Genomic DNA, 20,705 nt, shown 5'->3' on the forward strand with positions numbered 1-20,705 from the left:
GCCACCTGGAGAACCAGAGTACTAAGCAGAAGTCACTTTTCTAGCCTCCTCTTTCCTGACCCTCAGGGCAATCAACACGGTTGTCCACACCCTCCCTCCTGCTGGAAGTCCTACCCTTGACTTCTCCTCACAACCTCTCCTGATTTCCTGCTTCTTCTTAGGCTCCAGGCCTATCCCCACCTGTCCCCACGCCGGCCTTCGTCAAGGCCCATGCCAAGGGCCTCTCCTCTCCCGATGCTCTCCCTGCTCCCCACTCAGTGTCAATGCAGGCAATTCACAAACACAGCTCTAGCCTACTCCGTGACTATAAGCTTCAGACCCTTCAAACCAACTGCCTACTTGCCGTCTCCACCTGTTCGCCTCAAAGTCAACCCCTCACCAAAACGAGGCCTCTTGCCACACCTCTTGGGTCCCCTAACAGCATCACCTCCAAAGAGGTGCATAAACTAGACTCTTTAGAATCATGCTTAACATCTATTCTCTCCCCCTCCAATCTAATCCTTGAACAAGTCCCACTGGCTTTTCTAATATCATTCACAACCACATTTACCTAGTACCTAGATGAGTGGGAACGCTGTGTATTTTAAGGCTATTTGACTGACTGTCTTCTCCACTGGAGCATAAGCTCCATGCCTGTTGGTGTCAATGCCCCAGTGCCTAGCAGGAAATGGACTGTTAGGAGAAGAAAGAAAAAATCTGGGGCCCTCTCCTGAAAGGAAATGATAGGGGCCTCCGGCTGGGGGCTGAGTGATAGGGGCTGAAGTTGGGGTACAGGTGGGAGGGGATGGCAGAGGCCTTCCCCTGTGGAGCTCGCTGACCCCCATGCTGTCTCACAACCCCGGCCCTGGCTCCCCGCCTCTTTGGTTTCTGTTACTGTCACCATGGGCCCTTCCCTCTTTGGGGGACATGTGGGGCCAGCCCTCAAACCCCCAACAGAGTCAACCCTGATTAGGTTGGAGACGTTCTAAACAATGACAAGGGTCAGTAAGTCACAGGCCTGCTCATTCAGACGCCCTCTCCTGTACACCCACCTATTCTCCCAGTTTAGAGCTGCTAGGCCCAGCCTCTCCTCAGCGGGCCACTCCCTTTGGGCAACACCAGCCCAAGCCAAGCCACTCTCCTGTCCTCCTTTTGCTTCCCGGGGAGCCAAGGCCCCAGTATGTGATCTACTCTCTGACCTCACTCCGAGGTGAAAGGGAACACCCACTCCCTGCCTCCCCAGGAAGCCCAGCTCAGATTCTTCAAAATCACCTCCCCTATTGAGAGGAGTGGCTACCTTGGGACTTGCCCTTCCTGATTTTAATTCCCTGGTTCCACCCTCTTAAGACAGCTCCTGGCCTCACCTCCTGTAGCACAGACAGCTGCCTGCTAGCCTCCCACCCCTGCCTGCAGAGCCTCACCCTTCCAGTGTGGGCCAGTTCTCAGGCCAGGGACCAGGACACGCTCAAGGAACAGTCTAGGCATCAGGTGTTCTCACTGGAGGGGATCCTCTCTGTATTTTATTGCTGCCCTCAAGAGGCTCTGGGTAATCCCTGACAAACCGATATATACTATGTTTTCTAACCTCCTTGCTGGATATGCTAAGAGCTCCCAAGAAGGCCAGCCCCAGTTAGGAACTGACAGGTGAACACAGGCACATTATACTCAATTACTGTGTTAGGGTCAGAATAGGAGAGCTACCGGAGGACAAACAGGGGGAAGTGGTCTTCAGAGCCTCAGAGAGGGACTCGTCACCCCCTGCCCCTGTTGCTACCCAACTTCCCAGCTGACCTCCTACCCTCAAGTAGGCGCAGAAGCCTTTGGGACCTGTGGCCAACTCCTCCCCTCCTTCCTAGGGTCAGTCACTCCATGAACTTGGGCCCACTCACTCTGGGCCTGAGGCTAAAGTCACACAATCCCATGGGGTTCGCATTCACCCATCACACACCCACAGCTACACAGCCAGAGTCCCAGTATGGTCAATGCCCTACCCCTGAAAGGGCAAGGTCAGGCCAAGGACACTGGGACCTGGGAGGTGCCCCTTAAACAACCACTTCCCTCAGGACATTTCAGCTCAGCCATGTCCCCAGGTGTCCAAGAAAACAGGAAGCCAACCCCAGTGTGAATGGCCAACTCCCGATGAGTTAGAATTAGGTCTCACACAAACAAGCGGTCCAACTCTCCGTGGCCCAACGCCTTACCAGTCTGGTCAGATGTCTGCCACCGGGGCCTGGAGCTTTGGTCAGACCGTCCACTCCTCACTGAGCCCACACCTTGATCCTCTAGACAACGCCAGCCTGCTAGCCAGCAGGGGGAGCGACCCACAGTGGCAGGCTGATTCTCTCCGGAGCCCCGCGCTCAGCCAGCAGCACTTTAGGCACAACTGTCTCCTGCCGGCCCTGGGCTTCCACGGTTTTCTGCACGTTCCAGATCACAAGCTTCCCAGGATCAAGGACTGGGTCACCTCCTTTTCTTGCTTCCTAACTCCAGGCTGCTTTGTGCCAGGCCTGGCTCAGCAAGGGAGATGCCAGTCTCCTGCAGGAGAAAGCCCTGCCCCATTTATTCTGCATCCTTAGTCTTGCTGAAGCCAGGGCCACCGGCCAACACCGGGAAGGGCCCAGAAGGAAGCAGCAGAGCCTATACACAAAGCCTACATGTGGACTATAAAAAGGAGCCCTCCCTGCTTCCCCCAGGACGGGCTTGGTTCCTAGAGGTGACAAGTCGGGGAGAGAGCTAGTACTTGTGCTTGGGCACTCAGCCACTGCAGCCTCTCAAAGGCAAGCCAAGCACCTCCTCAAAAGGAACTAGTCTTACAAGGAGGAGAGGGAGACCATCAAGAACTGCGGCAGGGGGCCTCCCTGGTGGCGCAGTGGTTGAGAGTCCGCCTGCCGATGCAGGGGATACGGGTTCGTGCCCCGGTCTGGGAGGATCCCATATGCCGCGGAGCGGCTGGGCCCGTGAGCCATGGCCGCTGGGCCTGCGCGTCCGGAGCCTGTGCTCCGCAACGGGGGAGGCCACAACAGTGAGAGGCCCGCATACCGCAAAAAAAAAAAAAAAAAAAAAAAAAAAGAACTGCGGCAGGAATGCAAGCGGAGACTCTCCGAGCCGCATCTCCTGGGACCTTAGCCTCCACCAAAGCGACCACCTGCACCGTCCCCACCGCCTCTTCCCCAGCCCCAGCATATCCAGGGACCTGCCCCTTCTCACACTTCTTCCCTCTCCTCTAGGGCTGAGGGCACTCTCTCGAGGTAGCCTCAGTCTCCGCTCCCTCTGGAGGCCCCAGCACACCCAGCTGTGATGAGCGGCTCTAACTCTGGGGTGACGGCAGGAAGCTGTGGCTCAGGGGCAGCTCAAGCAGGGGTATGTGTGTTGGGGTGAAGGCGGAGAGATACAATTAGGCAAGGGCACAGCTATAATAAATACCTTGGAGTGCAAACACAAAGTTCCCTGTTTCCGAGACCCCAGCCAAGGCAGCCTCTTGACCCACAAGGGCTGCAGCCTACCTGCCACAACAGCGGGGCCACCCTCACTGTACCCCGTGCTCAAGTCACAGGAACTAATTTCTCCCCGGCCTCCTTTCCCCAAATCCTCCTCCAGCCTAATCTGCCCGGAGTGTTGAGGCTCTGCACCTGGGGGCAGACCCTGAGCCGCCAAGGCCCCCCTCCGGAAACAGTGGGGTGGCTCGCCACGGCGCACACATGTGGCCTACGGGAGAGCCAAGCCTCGGCTACCGTCAGCCACGGAGATGAACACAGCACACCCTCATCTCTCCAGACCGACAGAGCAAACGCGGCTTGTTTCCTTCTCAGTGCGCCCGGACCCCGTCGTTATTTTTTCTTTCTGGCTGTATGTGCCTTAACCTTTAGTTTTACCGCTAGACTCCACAGTGCTTGGCACGTCAGCAAATGCCAGAGTCCAAAGCCAGGGAGGCACAAGTGGCACCTCACTTGTTCAGTGTGCCACAGGGTCCAAGAAAGCTGTTTTCAGGGCTTTTTTTTTTTTTTCCTTCAAGGAAAGAGTAGCTATGGCGATACGGAAAGCTCACTACGCTAGAGATCCACTGCCACAGGGAACAAGTCAGAGGCCGGAGTCATCGTGTCTGGTTCAGCGTACCTAACACACGGGAGCTACGACCACACTAAGCGTGGGATGAACGAAGGAACACGTGGGCGAAGGCACGTGCTTCAGCTTGGCGTCGGGGTCCTGGAGAGGCCCCTCTCAGGGCACCTAGAGCCCAGAGCCCCAGGCTCCCACTGCCCTGGCAGAGGCTCAGTGCGGTTGTCACCACAGCCCAGTAAGAGCAAGTCAGGGCGAGGCTTTTCTGCTACCTTCGCCCCCGCAGCAGGGAGAGAAGCATCTCGATGGGGGCTGTGGCAAGCCGAGGGCAGCAGAGGGTCCCGATGGAGGCTCTGAGTCCGGAGTGCCAGGAAGGGGGCCTGGGCGTGTCGACCAGCACATCTGCCCAGAGGGCAGAGGAGAGATCAGAGAGCTCTGTCCACATAAAGTAAAACAACTCTGGTCCTGCAGAACACCCACCTTACTGTCATTTCCCCAGAGTGGAGGAATAAACTGAACACTGCAGTGGGAATCAGAAGTTCCAGGCTCCGGTCCCAGCACTACCATGAACCTGCTGGGGCACCTTAGCCTTGGGGCCTTGGTTTCCTCATCTACAAGGGAGAGCCTAGCATTCCCGCCTCTCAGTTGGAGCTGTGGTGGAGCTCAAACAACACAATGGATGAGAAAATGCTCCATGAACTAACGCACTATTCAAGTACCCAATTTTTCTCCTGCCCCCGACCTCTGTGTACAGACTCAGGGAGGGAACAAAGAAAAGAAATAGGAAACAGACTTCTAGCCCAGGCTGTCAGAGCAGCCACGGCAGCCAGCTTCGTGGTGGACAGAAGAATTGGAGCTCTGTCGTCAGTTACGGTGAAAGCCAAGGACACAAACAGTTGTTAAGCACCCACGAGTGCCACATGCTGTGCTGAGCTCTCTCACATAAAACCTCTCACTCTCATACGGATCTCATTTGACCATTGTTAATATACTGCTCCGTGAGGGACAAATTATTTTTACAGCTGAAGATCAGTTTGAGATAGGTTAAAGTGACTTGTACCCAAGGTCACAGGAAGAGCTGAGACTCAGACCCAAATCTGACTGATTCTGGCTACAGCTGCTGGAGGCCACTCCTCACCCTGGGCTCCGCCTAGAGTCTTATCACCTGTTACCATGCTGCTCTCAAAGATTTCCCTCCAGAGAAGCCCGGGCGCCATGCTTCTCTAAACAAAGCACTCTACTAGGAGCTCCAGAACACTCCCCTCCTCCTGCCCCACCTCCACTTCTCCTGGGACTCCCCTCAAAGTCCCCACTGACTTCTGCAGTTCTAAGAGAGGGAGCAGAGAGGGGGAAAAAGTCTCCTATCCCCTAATATCAGGCCTTTGCTACATTAGGCCTCACTTCCTCCCTCCAACTTAGCCACCGCTGACCTCCTTGAAGCCACATCCCAGAGAAAAGGGCACAGAGTGGGAAGAGATGCCTTGAATTAACGGAGACCGATAGGGATGGTGACGGGAGAGGCAAAGGCAGGCCCTAGCACACTGACGTGCTGCCATTAAAGCACTTCCTGGAAGACAGGGGTCTCCCACCAAGGCGCTCAGGTAGCATTTCTCAGGGCGAGGTTCTCAGAAACAGGCCAATCTGATATCTTTATATGATACCAAAGCAGCTGCTCACAGCCAACTGCCCTGGCACCCTGCAAAAGTCAGCGGCAGGAAAGAGCCCTGATGACAGAGGGGCTCCTGAGAGCTTCAAGAAAGAGGTTAGGTGGCCTCCTTGTCTCCGAATCAAAGCGCTTGGTGGCCAGCCCCCTCGATACCACAGGTACGTTTGCTCCCTTCCCCTAACAGGCCCTCCCGGGCAACTTAATCTTCACCTTCCTCCTCGTCAGGGCTCCCATGCGTGAAGCACTTACACGGTGCTACGCTCTATGCGAAGCATCTTGCAGATTCTCTCCGAATCCTCACAACTCCCTTATGAGAAAAATGTAATCTATTCCCCTTTTATAAACGAGGAAGCCAGAGAGAGAAAGTCACCCGCTCAAGGCCACAGAGCAAGTACGCTGCACAACAGGATTTTGACCTATAGGCAGGCAGAGTTCAGGGCCCGAATGCTGAGCTGCTCTGGCTCTACTGCCTCCGCCCTCCAGCCCCAGCCCCTCCCCTCCCCTCCCCTCCCCTCCATCACTGCTGCCTCCCGCCTGCCTCGCAAGGAGGCTGCGCAGTGCTCATCAGGTCTCTCCTGAAAACTGCAGTGGCTCACTGGTCTCCCTCCTCAACCCCTCCCAGACAAACACAGGACAGTCCCGCTTCAGCCTCTGCTGACAGCTGTGCCTATAGGACAGAGTACAACCCACGAGGTACAGCATGCCATGGCCCTCCCTACGCCGCCCCCCGCCCAACCCCTGCACAGCGATCCTCCCAGGGCCTCAGCCAGGGCACAGGCAAGTTCCTCAACCACTCAGGAAGGCCCAGCTCCCCAGCCACCTTCCGTGTGAAGCCTTCCTGGCTCTCTCCTCTCGACCCCCTGCTTGCTGAGCAGACAGAGCTCGTTATTCTGCACTCAGGAAGCTCTCGGTATGGACCTCTAGGTACATAATACACGGGGTTATAATTACACGTTCCCAAATCTGTCTCTTCCAGGAGTCTGGGAGTCCCACAATGCCACCGACCAAGTCTTATCCATCTTTTGAACCCTTAGTGCCTAGCACTGGGCAAATAAAAGGTGTTCACACAATATTTACTGAGCAAATAAATGCCCCCCATACTAAGGGGCTACCCAAAACAAGCTAGTGACCAAGCTCTCTAACTGGTAACTCAAGCCTGTGCATCTGCGTAGGTCTGTGTGGGCACGTGCACACACACAGAGAAGGTGGAAGTGTTGGGGGCCCCAGAGCTGCTGTGCTCAGCTCTTCCAGGCATATGTGAAGCAGGCCCCTTTCCTAGGTTCACAGGAAAGAAAAAGCCCCAGCTGGACAGGGGGCTTGGCCGTGCTGGTCTGGAAACCCACACATCAGGGCAAGCCTGGGGGGCTGAGGAAACACTAAGAGGTCTGACTTCCCCTGGAAAAACTAGTCAGACAGGAAACACACAGGCGAGGATGGCTAGCTCTGGAGATCCGGACATGTGCTCTCACCCCTCTCCCCCCGGGAGCAACCAGCCAGCACAAAGAAAATCCCCAATGATACAGGCCTGCCCTCCTCGGGCATCTTGGGCCCAGCCTTCAGGGCTGGCCCTGTGGTCTGTCTCCTCAGCAGTCTGACAGCCACAGGGGTCAGGCCTCAGACAGCTGGTACCAATGAGCCTGTGAGCCTGACTGCCTTGTCCAGGCGGTTTGCGTTCTTCCGCCACCCACCACCCCTGGCATCAAAGGTACCACTCCATTGTCCCCTTTAGTTTCCCTGAGGGCAAGGGCCTGTTTTCATTCACCACCTGAGAAAGCCTGGCGTCTAGAAGGGTGTCAACAGAAGAATCAAAGACGAAAGGCTGGGGCTGCAAAAGTCCCCACAGATACGCTTGGCTGGCACTCAGAGCCCACCATGGAGCCTCCACCCAAGCCACTGTACCCACAATGACCCTTGACTGAACCTCTCATCCCAGAAGGCACCAGAGGGAAAAGTGTAGAGCCAGAGCCTAGAGAGGCTGAGGCTGTCTGTAAGAACAGTCTGAACACAAAGGTTTCTCCTCGGAGGAGCAACGCAGACCACAGGAACGGGGGCCTGAGACCACTCACAGCACAACCCCGGGGCTCTGAGTCCTTTAGGGACTGGCTGGCCAGCCACTGACTGGAGAGCCAGGTCCAACTGAGGTTGTCACATGGCAGCACAATTCACTCCCTACATTTCTATTTCCTCATCTGTAAAGTGGGGTGGTACTCTAGGCCCTTTAGAGGATCAACCAAGAAAACATGATGAAAAGTCTCTGTAGCACTCAGCAGGAAGTCTGTAACTGCTTTGTGCTCATTTAAGTCAGGATCTGTAACATAAAAAGCCCAGCGTTGACCTGGTTCCTGTCACACCACTGTGACAACCAGCACCAAGGCACTTCCCCACCCCTCTTTTAAGCCAAACTCCTACCAGAGAAGTGAGCACCTGCCAGCCCCGGCTCACAGTGTGGGATAAAGTGAGAGGGCACAGAGTTAGGCCAGAAGGAGGTCCTGTACATCAGCGGTCCCCAACCTTTTTGGTACCAGGGACTGGTTTCGAGGAAGACAATTTTTCCACTGACGGGGGGCGGGGGCGTTCCAGGCGGGAATGCGAGCGATGGGGGGGCGACAGATGAAGCTTCACTTGCTCGCCCGCGCTCACCTCCTGCTGTGCGGCCCGGTTCCTGACAGGCCGAGGACTGGTACCAGTCCATGGCCCGGGGGTTGGGGACCCCTGCTCTACATGAGTGCCGTGCACTTTCATTGAACCCCAGTCTCTCCTCAGGGCCACAGATACCCTGAGGGTCCCAGAAGTGTCTCTCTCTCTTTGGCCAGGTTACAGGCACTGCGTGGTACCCTGGCAGGGTCAGCAGGAAAAGGCCAGACACCTGAGTCACCTGGGCAAGAGGCCAGATGGCAAGGGGCCCTGCTGGGAGTCTAAACTTCCTCAGAACCTACAGAGGGGGGCTGCAGGCATCAGAACCCGACAACGAGGTGCATCCATGAATAGGCAGCAATGGGGCAGCTTCAGCATGAGGCTCTGTTTGCAAGGTCTGAACTCCACACGAGTGTCCATTAGCCTTCTCACCCGGAATCCTTCAATCCGGGCCTCCAAAATCAAAGGGCCAGGGCCCCTTCTACATCCTTTGCCCACGCTCCAGGCCTCTCAAATCCCAGCTAACTGATGAGATCACTGAATTTGTACCTCTCTGGCTGACCCACCCTTGGGGGCTGGGGTCATCAGGTCCTCTGCATTCCTGCCTCCATCCCCGAACACCTGAGACATCGTGGACTAGCCTCTTGCCTCTCCATACGCATTCCTTCTATACAGGCCCCAACTTACAAATGAGAAAGTGACCCACCCATGAGCCAGATGTGCACATTTCCTTATACTTACTCTATCCACTGTTCTACGTGGTAGCTGAGTAGTTGGGTCAGGGCAAAATAAAACCATATCCTCCCATCTCCGGGTAGTGATCTCAGTGAAATGGGAACTGGGGCCCCATCCTCCTCCCTTCCGACACCCTCATCCTCAGGCTCTTCTGCAGCCACACAGTCCCAGTCCAGGAGAGCAGTCATACTCTATTAATGTTACCATTAATAACGGCTTACATTTATTAAACATTTACAATGTGTCGGGCACTGTGCTAGCTGTTTTAATCTTCTCATTTAACCCCCAGAGCAACAAAATATAGTGGATGTACTATTACTCCCACTTCGCAGATGAGGAAACTAAAGCTCAGAGAAGTAGCTAGCTGCAGGGGCTACACAACTAATATACACGGGCTTCAAATCCAACCTTGCCTTCAACCACTGTGCTGCACTTACTGCCTGCTGGTCACGTGCACGGTTTGAAATGCAGCCTGTTACCCAGGAGAAGTCTATCTGGGGACCTCCAGCCCGTGCTACCAATTCAGGAGAGCACGCAGCACCACAGAAACAGGGAAGGGGCTGCGCCTGGAGTCTAACGCCTGGGTAATGTTTCCAGGGCCATCCCAGCTCTCTGCAGTGTCTGTCCTTCCTCCACTTTGGAATCCAGTGTCTCAAGTAACTAAAATTTTCTCCCAATGGCTGACAGGGCCGATGGGGGCCCCGAGGAAGGCCGCTGCCGTGTGGAAGTTCGGCAGCTGTGTCAGATCTGGAGTTTGTAGTTGAGGAGGGCTCCCTCACCGTAAGACCTTCCTTCCTCCCAATCTTCTCAGCCATTTACAGGCAGGTACACCACAGCCAAGGAGGTCTGTGGGACCTTCCCTTGGGGGTGTCACTTCCTGAACCCCCTTCCTACACATGGACCTAATTCTGAACCTGGCTCTAACATCAGTCTCTGGGGGTCCTTGCAGGAAGCAACCCACAGCCTGGGGTTGCAGACACATCACCCCTCACACTTGGAGGCGGAGGAACGGAGAGCAGGGCTGGGGGCCCATCCGGCCACAGCACAAGCACGTGCTCAGTGGAATAACACTCTGAAGGATTTGGGGTTTTTCAAAATCCCCCACCTCCCTCCTTCGCAAAAGCAGCCAAGGTCAGGCTTGGGAAGGCAAAGAGGCAGGAAATCAAGAGTAGCCACTCCTGGCTCCCTCCAGCTACGGGACACAGGCCATAGGACACAAAGGGCTAGACCCCAATCTGGCTGCGTGCTCTTGAACAGTACCTGACACAAGGCAGTGAGGCTGGCCTTCTGGGAGCCAGGCTCTTGAGAATGTGCATCCAAGGACAAGGGGAGCCTGGCCCCTCTCCGTGCCCCGGCTTTGGGTGTCTGCCCACGCACACAGACCTCCAAAATTCAGCTTCAGGACAAAAGCAGCGGCGGGAAAAAGCAGCCACTGCCTCCCCTCAGGCTTTTCCAAAGCGAACAGGACCACCTTCCTCCCTCTCCCCGTGACGGAGATGCGTAGGCCCGGTTCCGCTCCAAAACCAGCCCTCCGGTAACAACTGCCTAAGTTCTACTCAGGGAACCCAAAGGTTCCGTTCCAAGTATGAGCCCAGCCGGGAGGCCCAGAGTTTCGCGGAGGCTGCTCTTTTTGGAGAAAGGGCGCGCATCTGGTGTGGCCCCGGTTCTGGGGCTGGCGGGGGGGCACGCTGCCTCGGAGCCCGTCGCCTCGGCCGACACCGCTCCCGGTCTGTGGGGGACCAGACGCCGGCCTCGCTGGTCTCCAACCCGCTAGGATTTTTAGGCCTCTGGGCAAAGAGCCTGGAACACTCCCCCCCGGCTGGGGGAGGGGGTGTCCTGTCAGGTGACTGAGGACCCGGATGCCCCCCGCCCCCGGTGACCACCCGGGCCGAGGCGGGGGCGGGGCCCACAGGGTGTCGGGGGAAAGCCCGAAAGTTTGCCCAAGTCTCTCTCCAGCGGCGGCCCGGGGCGCGCGGGAGCCGGGCGCAGACCCCCGCCGCCCCCGCGCGCGCGGCAGGCCCCAGGGAGGGGGGGGCGCACTTACTGGCCCCCTCGATCTTGTCGGCGCCACGGCTCCACGTGATCTGCCGCGTCTCCAGCTTGACCTGGAAGGTCTTCCGCTCGGGCCGCTGCGACTTCTTGGAGTAGAACAAAGTCATGACGGTGCCCACCTCGAGGCTGCGGCAGAGGTGCAGCACCTCGGCGTCCGAGGGCGCGCCGGGCCCGCAGCCGTTGGCGCAGGGGGACGCGGCGCCCGCCATGGCTCCGGCGCTGGGGGCGGCACAGGCTGCCGCGGCGCAGGGCCGCCAGGAGCGAGCTGGCGGCGGCGGCGGAGGCGGCGGGCGAGCAGACCCCGGTGGCGGCTCCTGCGGGCGGAGACGGGGCGGGGCCTGAGCGGGGGGCGGGGCGGCACTGCAGGCCCCGCCTCGGCCCGCGCGCCTGGAACAAAGGCGCCCGCGCGCCCGTGGGGAGGACCCCCGCCCGCCGCCCGCCGCCGCGCCTGCGCCCCGCGACCCCCGGACAGGCCCCGGCTAGGGGCGCGCGCGCCGCCCGCGGTCGACCTGTCAGTCCCTCCGTCCCGCAGAGCTACCTCACGCGGCCCCGGACACAGCCTGGCGGCCACGGCCGGCCCCGTCACGCGCGGCAGCCTCGCGCCGGCCCGGCCGTCAGTCGCACACGCCGGCTGCCCAGCCCACTGTCCCGCACAGGCCCGGCCGCAGCAGTTCCCTCAAGCCCGCTTCCGGAGCGCCGCCCGCGCAGCGACCGGGAGGAGAGGTGAGGGTGCGGAGCGCCCCCCGGGCCCGCCAGCCAAACCCAGTACCTGGGCGGGCTGCCCGGCGGAGGGAACCAGGCCAGGCCGCTTCGCCTCACACCCGCGGTGGCGGTGGCGGCGGCGGCGGAGGCGGGGCCTCCGCGCTCCCTCTCTGGGGAGGGGCGGGGGCGGGGCCTCCTGCGGATTGGTCGGCAGGCTCTGATGGACAGCCGGCCTGTCCCGTCCTTCCCCTCTGGTCGCCCAGGGCCGGCCCGCGGGCAGCTCCTAAGATTGTTGAACCCACGTTTGTCCCGGCCCAGTGACCAGTGTGGCCTTGGGGTGTCCCGTTATTCGGAGTAGTCCCCCAGGCCTGAGTATCCACTGCAAGCCCTCCAGTGGTCTTCTCCTCTGTCCCTTGCCTGGACCAGTGTCCTCCTCACCGCACGCTGCGTCTCCACGCGGCAGGACGCGGGCTCAGGCCCTACCTCACTGCGCCCCTCCTACAGATGCTCTCCGGAGCTTTGGTTTTCCCGGCCCGACTCCCCTTGTTTTCCTTCTCCCTCTCTGGCCGCTGCCTTTCGACCTCCAGAAGCTTCTCTTCCTCCGCGGTGGGTCCTGAGTCAGTTCCCAAGGCGACCTGACCCTTCCCATGGCGTCACCCCCCGTCACCCCTCCCCCGCCAAACCCAGGCACCCTAGTGCCAAAGCTGTATCTCCCCCGCATCCAACTACCTGCTTCACGTCCCCACGTAACACAGACATCTCACCTTCCTCTTCAAATTGCTTCTCCCACAGGCTTCACATTCTCAGAACGTGGCATTAAACTCCTCTAAGATGCTTGGGTCAAAACCATTGGAGATACCCTTGATTCCTCTCTCTGCCTGAACTCCACAGCAATCCATCAAGTCCAGTTCACTCTACCTTGGGATATCTCCGCTCCACCCACGAGCCCAAGGCCCATCTTCTCTCAAACAGACTCTTTAGCCTCCTTGGTCTTGCCTGCATCTATTCTCTATTCTCTAGTCTTTAAAATGAAATTAAATCATGATTCCCTACCTCCAGCCTCAAACCATTCATAACTTCCCATGGCACACAAAATCCACTCTCCCTACCTGGCCCAGCAGGTCTTACGTGGTCTGGCCCCTTTCTCACCCATTTCATCTCTCACCACCTCCCCTTCACCCCATTCTCTAGCCACAAGGCCTTTTGTTGGTTATTTGAATAATTCCCACTCTTTGTCTTCCAGCAGCCACTCCCTAGACTCACCCCTGCAATCTAGCTGCCCCTGTCACAGAACACCGCCCAAACTAAAGACACCTGCGGTCACAGTGGAGCCTGTCTGACGGATGTTGAGCCAGACAGAGCCAGACAGAGCAGGACAACGTACTACACGTCAGAGGTAAGAGGCTCAGCACAGCACCCAGCTGATGCTAGAGAAAGATCCAGGCTTCCAGGAATGTGTGAGTACATGTAAGTGTGTGCTTGGGCTTTCCACCCATCTGGGTGGTGACTAGTGTCTGGGGCTACCTCTGACTTTGTCTTGCTGTAGTGGTAGCATGTGTGTGTGTGTGTGTGTTTTGATCCCCTCAAGTGCAACCCCCAAGGAGCTGAGAATTCAGCCTGCAGTTGAGGTGTTTGTGCTCGTAGGCTTCAGCCACCCAAGGGGAGGTGGAGTGGCTGAGATGGACTGCCACCTAGTGACAGGCCTTTAAAGTAGGAGGGAGGGAATGAAAGTTGACCCAATGCCCGGCCCAGCATTACAAGGTTTACAACATGTTGTCACACCTGATCCTCATAATTACTCTAATCAGGGATGATTGTTCCCAATTTACTGATGAGAAACTGAGATTCAGAGAAGTTCTACAGCTTGCCCCAAGGCCACATAACTAACAAGTGGGGATTTGAACCCAAATCTGTCTGACGCCATACATTTTCTGCCTCACAGGAAAGCCACTGGCTTCAGTAGGTGCTGGTGGTCAGTGGACAGTGGACACGGACGCTAGCTGGCTAATCAGCAAGGGTGAGGGGAGGCCCTGAGCGTGGCTGGCTCTGGGAGTGGCTGGCCCCGGGCACAGGAAACCTGAGTGCAGAACTTGAGTGCTCACAGCGTGTGGCTTTGGCTTGCTGGGGCTTGAAGTGGTGCTTGCCCCTGTCTGCGGCCTTGAGCTTCTCTGTGCTAGGTGTCGGAACCATGAGTCAGGAGAACAAGAGAAAATCAGCACCAGCGCCCCGGGAATTCACAGACATTAGACAAACACTTTGTTATGTAGGGACAATTACCATGGAGGCTATGGAGAAAAAGAACAGAGGGCTATGAGCTAAAACATTAGGGAGACTTACTTGAGATCTAGTAGGCAAGGAAGACATCAGCAGAGGCCTAAAGGATGTGAGGAGATGGCTGGGTGAATTATTAGAGGTGGGTTGGAGGAAAGTACTTTCCAGGCAGAGGTAACAGCATATACAAAGGCCCTGAGACCAGAAAGAGCTTAGTAAGTTTAGGAATAGAAAGAAGGCTAGAGTTTACTAAATGAGAGGGAACCCGGGAGGTGATGAGGCCAGGAAGACAGGTTGGGGCTGACTGGGCCCCTCCCTGCTTATCTGATCTAATCCGTTTTTCCAGGAGGCCTCCTAAGTGCTGCAGCCCTCATTTACTTCTTGGGCCAACTTGGGCAGCCTGTGGGTGGTGATGCTTTTTAAAAATCTCCATTTTTCCATTTTCTGAGAGCTTCCCGACATGTAGCCCATGCTTCCTTGCTTTTGCTTTTACTTTTGCCTCTGGGTCCGGGCCTCCGGGGGCTCCAGAAATCCCTGCCAACAGGATCTCAAGTTTTCAGTCTGCTGCCAGGATCTTAATCAGGAAACAGGGCCCCATTTTTTCCTGGGACTTCTGAGCCAGCATCCCAGGCCTCAGGTGCCTCCCTCCACCAAAGTAGATTCAGGAAAAGCAGGGTGCACAGAGGGTGTGACTGGTATGGGCTTCCCCCAGCTCAGCATATATATGGGTACGTGGGTGTTACTGGCAGTGCCTGCAGCTGCGCTGGCTGGGAGGGAGCAGCCCAGCACCCACGCAAGGCCCACACAGATGACATCACCAAAGCTAGCCCGGCTTGGGCCTATTTCTGTCAACACTCATGCTTCAGCATGCTCTGGCTACGCCAGTACCTGTGCCTGGAGTTTGGGGGGGAGTCCCAGCCGAGTTGCCCCTTTGGCCTTGTGGGCCTGACCCCACAGGTCTTTATTTAGCGAACACTTAGAACAGTACTTGGCATGTAGTATAACTGCTTTACCCCCATTGGCTCATTTACTCTTTATTACAGCACTGAGATAAGTTCTCTCATTATCCCCATTTCACAGAAAAAAAATTGAGGCATGGAGAGATTAAGAGGCATACTCGTGGACACATAGCTAAGAGGTGGCAGAGATGGGATTCAAACCCATCCAGAGTCCATGCTATGTTGCCTTCCATGTAGGTATGAACATTTTATTGTGTTTTCTTACCCCTTCCTTAATACCCATACCTGATGTGTTTTCTATTTTCAGTTATTTGGTTAAATACTGTTACAGGCTCGGTTCTTTGGGAAACAGGCTTTGTGACAGAGGTTAGTGTGCAGAACATGTTTTAGGGAGTGCCCTTGGGATCAACACTGTGGAAGGGAGGGAAGGAAACAGGAGGGGACGCAGGGAGAAGTTAAGCTGTGATTCAGGCTTGGTGACAGCCTCAGCCAGTCCCCCCAGGGAGCTCTGTTGCAGCACCTCAATAAGCCATTGAACGTGGGCTGTCTTCGGAAGAGCACAGCCTCGGCCAGACAGCTGTCTGCAGCCACGGTGGTCTTAGGGAGCTGACAGGTTTCCCGGAAACAAATGCTTCCTTGAAGGGGAATCTGAGTGGCACATCACTGTGCCCATCACAAATGTCTCCTTTCTAGTCTTTTAAGTACTCGAAACATTTCTTAAAAGGCAAAAATCTTGTACTGTAGAAATGGGATATGCTGTTATCCAAAGGAGGAATGTAATTTGGTTCATATGGGTTAATGTGGCGGCTGTGATTGAGAATCGAATGTTGGCTGAGCTACCTGGTAGCCAAAGCAAAAACTCTTTCTATTCTGGTAATTGATTCCTTGGGGGAGAAAAATTTTCCTGGGTTTAAATTATAAAAGAAGTTTCTCAAGTGGACACTTACTTGATTGAAATAGTGGAGAATGTTCTCAGCAGGTTAACAGCAAATGCCGACACAGTTTTCATTGTTCCTAGTAATGACCTCGAGTGAATATAGAAGGTGTAAAAATATAGCTTAGTGAAGCCCCTTCCACAGTTGAAGGTCGGCAGATTTATAGACTTGCAGCATCAAATCTGATCCACACATGAAACTTTATCCCTTTTCTTTAAACTTTTTAAAATTTTTACTCAGTAGTTTATTATGTTAGATGTCTGACCAACCCTTCTCAAGCGTTTGAGTCAGCAGCCTGCCCGTAAGCATACAGCTGGTACTTAATAAGCATTTACCTTAGTGTACTTTGAACTCCATCCCACAATCTGCGGTCTTGTCTTTTGAGCTCTCGTCCCCAGTATCCATCCATTGGCTCTACCTTAGTCATTGGGCCTCACACTTTTTCTGTCTTATTCTCCTGCTCACCTGGGAGGTACCCTCAGCCGCTCCAGAGCCCGTGTTTTCTGTCCCTCAGGGGGAGACCAGGCCGGGACTCTGCTCTCTCTGCAGACCCTGCTTCCCCTTTGCTGCTGGGCTCCTCTAATGGGACCCAGATGTTGAGGCAGGAGAGCTGGACTCCAGATGTCCCTTCTTCAGGGAGGTGGCAGGGATACTGTAATTGCTTGGCTGCAGGCAGAGAAGGGGAGTGCCCTTGCTAGCTGCTGGCACAGGCCAGGCCGGACCTGCTGTTTTTCCACCTTTTCTTCCCTTCCACCAAACACTCCTGATGCCTCCTCTATAGCATTGAGATAGCAGAATGAATCAGACCGAGTTCCCACTCCAGTAGTGGAGAGAGAAATGCCAACAGACGTTTGTCAACAGATGACAATTTAGTGTGATAAGGGCCCCTGGAGCACTAGGAAGGGACAGCTGACCTTACTAGACCTGTTGGTGGCTGTGGGGACAGAGCAAAGTGAGGGGTATGCCTGAAGGTATGGCAGCTCCAAATATAAGACAGTCAATCACCTGTTTTCACAATAAGGTCATTCCAGGTGTTTTGTGGCTGTTTTTGCAACTAAAATGTATTGATAAATACTTTTAGAGATGCATGATTCAGATGTCCACATGTAAGATTATTTAGTTACATATTTTAGTTATTTATCTTTTAAATTTATTTATTTTATTTATTTCATTTTTGGCTGTGTTGGGTCTTCATTGCTGCGCGTGGGTTTTCTGTAGTTGTGGCGAGTGGGGGCTAGTCTTCATTGCATTGTGCAGGCTTCTCATTGCGGTGGCTTCTCTTGTGGAGCACGGGCTCTAGGCGCACGGGCTTCAGTAGTTGTGGCGCATGGGCTTAGCTGCTTCACGGCATGTGGGATCCTCCCGGACCAGGGCTCGAACCTGTATCCCCTGCATCGGCAGGCAGATTCTTAACCACTGAGCCACCACGGAAGTCCCTCTTTACATGAATCTTTGACTTCTATATAGTTGTCGCCATTAAAGCCACTTTTTGAGTCATCTAGTATAATTTCTGAAAGCACGTCATCTTCTTTCTCAGTCGAGAAAGAGCACTTTTGAAAAATCAGCTCTATTAAGGAATAACTTACACAAACTAAAATGTACCCATTTTAAGTGTAAAGTTTGGTGAGCTTTGACAAACGTATACCCTCATGTGACCTCCACCCAGTTAAGTCATAGAACATTTCCATCACCCCAAAGTGTTTGGGTGTCCTTTTACAGTCAATCTCCCCTGCCCCCAGCCGGCAATCACTGTCAACTTTCTGTCACTACAGGTTAGTTATGTGAGTTCTAAAATTTCATGTGAATGGAATCATAGAGTATGTACCCTTGGGTCTATGTTCAGCATAATGTTTTTGAGATTCATCTGTGTTGTTGCAGAGAAAATACTTTTTGAATCAGTATGTGATACTATCACTAGAAATTTTAACCTAAGCATAATTACCTTTTTGTATAACATGAAAACAGGTTTCTTTTCATTTCTCCCATAGATATATATTAATGATCTACATAATCACCACTTAAACTGTATTGCTTTAAAAATGTTACAGAATATTTCAAATGTATATAAATGGAGACAGGATAGCATAGTGAAATGGAGACAGGATAGCACCAGCCAGCTTTAATTATGAACTGGTGGCCACTCTTGTTGTGTGCCAGACTCTACCCACTAACCCCTTCCATATAATTTTGACACAAATCTTAGCTCTATAGTGTTATCTATAAATGTTTCAGTGTTTTTCTAAAAGACTCTTTAAAAACATACATACATAACTGCAGTACCATTTTCAAACCTGAAAAAATCAACACCGTTTTGCTATTTAAAGTGATCTTGAAGAGGCCTGTTTACATGTAATACTTGGGATTGTGAGAAATAATTACCGAGTCTGTGGTAAATTTCTTTGCCTCCTTGTTTACTGGTTTTGTCAAGGGACTACTTATAATCATCCAAAACTAGCTTGACTGAGGTCATTTCAGGATAATGTGTTTTCTCCAAAAAGTGCTTTTTGGTTCGAAACAGTTGAGAGAATAACGCAATATATGAGGGATTTTGTAAGGACTGAAATATAAGTAAACTCTTTTCTCAGAAGAAAAAAAAATTTTTTTTTAAGTTTTCTGTGGAGGAAATACCTATATTTGGTGTATGTGGTATTTAGGAGGTGATATCAGAGTTGGTGATTTACTGGTTGTGGAAGTGAGAGAAAGATGTAAAGGATGACGCCTGCCCTAGGTTCCAGTTGGGGGACAGAGTGGCTGGTGGTGCCTTTCCCTGAGATGTGAAACCAAGCGCAGTGGGTTTGGAGTGGTAGGTACTGAGCTCGGTTCTACAGACTTGAGATTGAACACGGGCATCCCCACTGAGACGTAGTTGGCAGTGCAGTATGTGTCTGGAGCTCAGGAAGGGGGTCCAGGCTGGAGGTACAGATGTGGAGGTCATCATGTTCAAGTGTGAATGAAATCAGCTAGGCTGAGAAGAGAACCACAGCAGTTAAGGACCTGATACAGGAGGAAACAGAAGCAACAGCCTGAGAGGGAGGGGTAAAATCAGGAGAGGACGGCACCATGGAAACCCGGGAGAAGAGCTTTAAGGGAGTGGTCACCCGTTGTATGATTCCATTTATGTGAGATGTCCAGGAAAGACAGATCTATAAAGTAGATTAGTGGAGGCTGGAGGTGGGAATGGGGATTAACTGTACATGGGCACGAGGGATCTTACTGGGGGGAAGAATTTCTAAAACTGATTTATGGTGATGGCTACACCACTCAGGTTACTAAAAATCATTGTACAGTTGGAATGGGTGGACTTACGATATGTAAGGTATCAGTAGTAATTAAAAAAAAGTGGTCAAGTGTCCAGTGCCACAGTAAGTTTAAATAAGATGCAGAAGCCGAGCCCATGTAGTGGTTTGGTTGCTCATTCATGGGTGATTGTGGTCCGAGTGGAGGGGGAACTGGAGGCAAGATGGGGCAGAAGCTAGTTGCAGTGGGTGGGGGAGTGACCGGGTGGTAGAGATGACTCATTCCAGGGGCTTGTGAAACAGAGAGAGGGAGGGGGTGGTGGCTGGAAGGGGTTGGGAGTTGTGGTTTCTTTTTTCTTTTTTTTTTAATGTGGGAGAGCCCTGAGGTAGACTCGACAGGGAGAGCGGACGGGCTGACGAGACGTGGCGTGGCGTGTGAGGGCGGAGGCAAGCAAGCACCCAGATATCTGGCTGGGGTAGCGTGTGGAAGCAGCCTCCCTTTGCCCACAGCGGGACTCCAGCATCATGGAGGAGCCTGACAAGAGGGAGTGGGTCAGACCCTGCACATCTGGCCTCTGCTCCCAGACGAGGCTGGAAGTGGGAGGAGGGAACCTACCTGCCAGATGAATAGGAAGGGGTGGGTCTCCTGACTCCGTGTTCAAGCATCCTTTGGGGCCCTTCATACCTGGCCCTCACCTACCTGTCTAGACTCTTCCCTTATCGCAGTGGCCAGGTCAGCTTTCCATTCTCTGGCTTGCTCTCCCAGCCTTGTTGCCACCACTCAGGATGTCCTTCACAACCATTCTTGACCAGTATCTAGTTGCCCTGCACCTGCCCTCAGCAGAAGGTAGGTCCTTGCCAGGAAAGGTGGGCACAAGTTTGTGCTCATCAGTAAAATCTGCCTGTAAGGCCGCCTGTCCCCAGTTTCTAGTTGTGGTCCAAGGTTTGTCCTCGGGTTGTGGCAGGTCCTGCTGAAGTGTATTGATAAGGCACTGGACGAGCCTCTCTTGTTACTATTCCTTACATTCAGTGGTCTAGCTACCCCAGAACCATAGAATTCAAAAATGCCTGGCTGCAATCTCTTGCTCCAAAGCAATGGTGGCTACATAACCTCCTTTATTTCCTGGGGTGAATGCTGCCCTCACTGGCCAGTGACATACAGGCTGCCAAGGACCCCTCAGGATTCTCTGCAGTGGGCCCAGCCCCAGGAAGTTCAGAAACCGTCAGGGAGATGGCTCTCCTCCCAGAGTATACCTGTGCCTGCTGGCTAGCTAAGGGACCCGTTCTGACCACTTTAGCCTTCCTGCCCCCCTGCTCCATTTGACCAGGAGACCTCACCTTTCAACCTAATTCCAGACTTAGCTGTAACCTAGGATGAATGGAAAAACAATTATTGTAGGGACCCTGGCCAGCTCAGGTACTAGAGCACAGAGAAGGGGTCACAGACCACTCAGTCAACAAAAGAAGTCTGCATTCCATC

The 20,705-nt window shown here is 54.2% G+C and overlaps 1 protein-coding gene and 1 long non-coding RNA gene across 6 annotated transcripts in view; one reads left to right on the plus strand and one right to left on the minus strand.

Moving 5' to 3' along the window:
• PLCG1 (phospholipase C gamma 1) overlaps positions 1 to 11,944 on the minus strand; it is a 36,824-nt gene extending 24,880 nt beyond the window's left edge. For 4 of the 5 annotated variants that reach the window (XM_082645037.1, XM_082645036.1, XM_082645039.1 and 1 more), the window contains exons 1-2: positions 11,661 to 11,723; positions 11,115 to 11,436 (exon numbers count right to left, since the gene is read on the minus strand). In XM_082645037.1, coding sequence (XP_082501163.1) covers positions 11,115 to 11,331 — 217 coding nt within the window. In that variant the 5' untranslated portion in view covers positions 11,332 to 11,436; positions 11,661 to 11,723. Of the gene's footprint in view, positions 1 to 11,114; positions 11,437 to 11,660; positions 11,724 to 11,891 lie in introns of those variants that run through there. The other variant, XM_082645040.1, reaches the window with a different exon arrangement.
• The window catches only part of LOC309817096, a 30,713-nt gene continuing 21,764 nt past the window's right edge, over positions 11,757 to 20,705 (plus strand). The window contains exons 1-3 of the long non-coding RNA XR_014296090.1: positions 11,757 to 11,845; positions 13,068 to 13,220; positions 15,176 to 15,291. This is a non-coding gene — a long non-coding RNA (uncharacterized lncRNA). The remainder of the gene's footprint in view (positions 11,846 to 13,067; positions 13,221 to 15,175; positions 15,292 to 20,705) is intronic.

Source organism: Mesoplodon mirus (genome assembly GCF_964341445.2).
Source record: "Mesoplodon mirus genome assembly, chromosome: 15".
Taxonomy (NCBI): domain Eukaryota; kingdom Metazoa; phylum Chordata; class Mammalia; order Artiodactyla; family Ziphiidae; genus Mesoplodon; species Mesoplodon mirus.